Source organism: Temnothorax curvispinosus, unplaced genomic scaffold (assembly GCF_003070985.1).
Source record: "Temnothorax curvispinosus isolate PA1 unplaced genomic scaffold, ASM307098v1 QBEX01016252.1, whole genome shotgun sequence".
NCBI classification, from domain to species: Eukaryota; Metazoa; Arthropoda; class Insecta; order Hymenoptera; family Formicidae; genus Temnothorax; species Temnothorax curvispinosus.
In genome coordinates this window covers 1-4601 of record NW_020226032.1, presented here as the reverse complement: position 1 = coordinate 4601, position 4601 = coordinate 1, and the positions used below count along the sequence as shown (strand labels likewise).

The following is a 4601-nucleotide window of genomic DNA, read 5'->3' as shown; positions in this document are numbered from 1 at the left end:
TTCCCTCCCCCTCTAATAATAAATAATCATTATTAATATAGCAAGTTAATGTATTAACGTATTTCTCTTTTAAAATCATGAAAGTTATATCATGTTTCTTTTCATTGTAATATTCTGTCGAGATCTTAAAATCTCGGGAAATCGCAACTCGTCGCGTCGCGTAAGGATACGCGGTGCTCGGTGCTATCTCGCTTCGCGAATACTTGGCGTGAGACTACCGTGTCTTTTGACTGTGATATTTCGTATGTCTCGCAAATTTACATAATGCGTAAATATCGAATATTTAAGTAGTACTTTTATCGCACATATATTTTTGAAGAAAAAAACGCCGCGCGTATATGTTTAGAGAAATTTTCTCATTCTTCCAGTAAATTGTATTTCAATTTTTCTCTCGTCAGCTTGAGTAGACAAAGCATTGCCGTTTCGAATATTATTATTTCGAATATTGCAGTGCAAGATATAATCTTAAGTGTATTATTAAAGAGACCTATACTCCGTCTAATGAGAGATCATGGTTGATCAAACATAAATAACGATAGGCCACAGAGCCGCGCAACAAGGTGTTCGCGTTAGATATTGCCCAACACTATTAAAAATAAAAATAATTTAATGCGAACACCTTGTTGCGGCTTTGTGGCCTTTCGTTATTTATGTTTGATCAACCATGATCTCTCGTTGGACGAAGTATATATACTTACATTTTCTCACATATACTCGAACTCACATCCGTGACTCTTTGTCCCATATAACAATACATGAATATATAGCTCTGTCCTATAATGGCGACACTGACGGATCTAAAAGTTCGTTCGAAATTGTTACTGGAGATTGTTAGTACCTGAAAGATTTCGTTTTAACGCTTGGATAATACTTGGAGACGTCCGACACATTTCCGCAATCAACATACCTCGATTAACGTAAGACTCATCAAAAAAACCATTCCTGTGAGTTCCATTAGAAACGGTACAGTGTGACAAGTCTCGATTATATCAACGAATCTTGTAAGGTGAAAAAAGTCGAACGTATTAAAGTAATAAAGCGGTGAATATTTTTTGCATGTAAAATAATTAATAAGTTACGTTAACGTACATTTATAATTGGGAATATGGCGGTGGTCTGTTTTGTAATTATAAGATTTATAAGATTATTTTTGTCGATAAAGAAATAATGAAGTCTAAATATAGTAGGGGAGCTAGCTCCATTTTTTCGTGATTATTTCGGTACTTATGAAACTTTTTGTGGTGATTCAGAATGTTATTCAATGATCAAAGCTCCGGGGACTGACAAAAAAGTGGGGGGCTTTGGGTGGTATAGCCACCCACTTATGCAAAAAAAAAATTTTTTCAAGTCATTTCGGTATGTCAGTCATTTTGCACCATAATTCTATGATATATTCTATGACTATTAGCATAATTGACTGACAAAAAAATGGGTCTCCAAACCCTCATAAAATATTGTAAATTCCACAGTTTGCGACTTATGAATCTTCATGTCACACGTGCATGGAAAGTGGCCCATTACGCACGCGACGCGCACTTGCAACATAAAATAGGGTATGCAACACGTGCGTGAAGTTGAAAATTCCCGGGTGCGGAAACCGCACCCGTGAATTTTCATTTTCTAGCACTTGTTGCACAAATAACTATTTCCTTCTATCATTGATGGTCATCAGGACGCATTTTAATTCTTATTGTCTTTTAATTACTCAAATAAATGGTAAATATCCCGTTTAGGGGATCCACTTTCGATGACCTTGAATTTGACATATATTGTCAAAGACACTCTCCCGAGTAACATGCAAGTGATTTTAGTCGGGGGTCGCTTTTTATTAAAAAGTTATAAACAAAAAAAGTTTGAAAAATATAGCAGCTATTTTGAGTATTAGAAGGCATAAACGACTAATATTACGTTTTTTTCTAAAGCAGAGAATACTTTATTTCGCGAGAAAGTCGCTGCTTTATCAAAACACAACATTTAAAGCAATAAATTGTTGATAGATTGAAGTCTTTTTGTTAAAGCAGAGAATACTTAAAGCGCGTCATCTAACCTTTTTCTGTTAATAACTTTTTAATCAAAAGCGACCCCCGACTAAAATCACTTGCATGTTACTCATCGGAAGGGTGTCCTTGACAATATATGGCAAATTCAAGGTCATCGGAAGTGGGTCCCCTAAACGAGATATTTACCTTAAAATGAGTCCTGATGACCATCAATGGTAGAAGGAAAAAATTCATAAGTCATCGCAAACTGAGGAATTTACAATATTTTATGAGGGTTTTGAGACCCACTTTTTTGTCAGTCAATTATGCTAATAGTCATAGAATATATCATAAAATTATGGTGCAAAATGACTGACATACCGAAATGACTTGAAAAAAATTTTTTTTTGCACAAGTGGGTGGCTATACCACCCAAAGCCCCCCACTTTTTTTTCAGTCCCCGGAGCTTTGATCATTGAATAACATTCTGAATCACCACAAAAAGTTTCATAAGTACCAAAATAATCACGAAAAAATGGAGCTAGCTCCCCTACTAATATAAATCTGTCGATTTATTCGATTATTATTATAGAGACGAAATAGTAGAAATATCTATCGAACCCTGTACAATATTTAGATTCGTCTCTGTATATATTTGTATCATCTGATTTAATGCTAATAATTGATTCTTCTTGATTGAAATCTATAATCTATCAATCGTATTAGTGTGATGCGTGAAAGAGGCACTATATATGTATTATAGTTACCATCATTGTTACTTTTCAAATTTTCTGCTTTAATCTGCTTCGTTACACATTATTCGTGAAAATAAAGTTAATACTGATGCATTAGAGATATCGTATATTATATAAAATAAAAATACAAACTGTATAACGTTGTCATGCTGCCGCACAAAAACGGCCAAGTTTCCGTAACTTTGCGACTCTTGAATTAAATCATACGCCGTATCGTTTTCGGCAACGAAAAATATGCGTTCCGCACGATTCCTGCCGAAATTATTGCCAACGTTATTCTTATCTACGATTGACGTTCAGTCGAATTATATTTGTCGTGCAATGTGCGGAAGAAGAGATGAGCTCGAGTTTAGCATTTTTTAGTATTTGCGCGAAAGATATCGAAAAATATTGATAATAATAATAATAAATTTTAAAAACATGAGAAGAAAACTATTTTTTCTAATTGAAAAAAAGAGATGTATCTGTCGCACGAACTCGAGAATTGATAAACCATAGTTTAATTAGATTTAGAGATAATACCGACGCTCCGCTTTCAAGTAATCTTACATTAGAGTCATCTGCTCTTTTGCAAATAGTAGTAAATTGCGCGAGGAATAAATTTTTTACCCCATCAACTTGCACATTCCGCAAACGTGTTGCGTGACAGTCACAAATAGAGTGGAACAGCCGACATAAATAAAAGGTATGATGATAAGTAAAAAACACGTGTGGTACCGAACGATGTACAAATACTCATCATTAACAAAAAATTGAATATCAATAGGTTGCCTCCGCGGGCGAGATTCGTTCATAGGCGATATAATGTCCAGGACATCCGGTGTCAACATCCACGTGATGTATATCGCTAGAATTATATACGACAGGCCTGAAAAAATCGATAATTGTAAATATATTATAATATAATTTTTAGCAACAGAGCGAGTGTGTGTGTGTGTGTGCGTGTAAAAGAAATTAAGTTTGAATTACAATGACATATTAGACATGTTAATGTCTTCATTTTGCAAAAATATCATATGATTGACTCTCTGCATCGAATTTTTCAGGAAACAGTATATTTGTAAAAACTGCAAGATTAAAACAAACAAAAATACCGGAAATATGTCTAAAGTAGGACTTAATTTTTACCATACATAAGCATTATTTTTCCTATTAAATTCAAGCTCTGATGGTCTGAAGACTCGATTTAAAAGACTGTCTCAATATGTGATATAAAAATTGAATTCTACTAACAAGGAAATGTTTGGAACTGTGTCTCACAGATTTTTATGGGCTTTGAATATATATTTTGTAGAGTAACGAAAAATAACAGACACGTATTTGTTTTTATCGACTTCGAGGTGTGCTTAGAGATTGAAACAACCCCTCGAAAGCAATCCTATGTATTTGATTACGAGTGAATATCTCTGAGACCGTAAGGTATATGAAGAAATGTTTTAGACAAGAAGGTTACGGTATTTAGTGATCTCTGCAATCGTGTATTTAGATTTTTTTAGTGTCATATTTTTGCAAAAATAACATTAAGGAGTGGGGAATGTGTATGTTAAAAGCACACACATCCATTTTTATTAAAGTAGAGTAACTTTAATCTCGGTTTAACTTACTTTTTAACTCTTCCTATCCTAATATTTAGACCTAGAAAAAGATAAAAAGTAAGTTAACTCGAGATTGTTGAAGTTAATCTACAGTGGAACAATTGGTACACTGCTGTCTCAAAACATATTGGAAAAATCAATGTAATTATAATAAATGTTTGGTGAAGATGAAACTATAATTAAAAATATCTAAAAGAAATATTGCATGTTGCTCATTGAAAGTTATGTGTACGATAAATATGTTGGATGCTTATAATACAAATCACTATTGT

At 33.6% G+C, this 4601-nt stretch overlaps 1 protein-coding gene across 1 annotated transcript; it reads right to left on the bottom strand.

Moving 5' to 3' along the window:
• Nucleotides 1-690: 690 nt before the first annotated feature.
• On the bottom strand, nt 691-3637 carry LOC112466476. Its single transcript, XM_025034576.1, has 4 exons — nt 3344-3637; nt 2867-2986; nt 908-998; nt 691-838 (listed from the first exon to the last, which is right to left on the bottom strand). Exons 1-4 carry the CDS (start codon nt 3562-3564, stop codon nt 695-697), a joined length of 576 nt encoding a protein of 191 aa, XP_024890344.1. The 5' UTR covers nt 3565-3637; the 3' UTR covers nt 691-694.
• Between the last annotated feature and the right edge of the window lie 964 nt (nt 3638-4601).

Coding starts and splice junctions, on each gene's coding strand:
- LOC112466476 (XM_025034576.1), bottom strand. CDS start 3,564: ATGTTGACACCGGATGTCCTGGACATTATATCGCCTATGAACGAATCT. Junction 999..2,866: donor CAGCATGACAACGTTATACA/GTTTGTATTTTT, acceptor TCACCTTACAAG/ATTCGTTGATATAATCGAGA. Junction 839..907: donor TGAGTCTTACGTTAATCGAG/GTATGTTGATTG, acceptor GAAATCTTTCAG/GTACTAACAATCTCCAGTAA.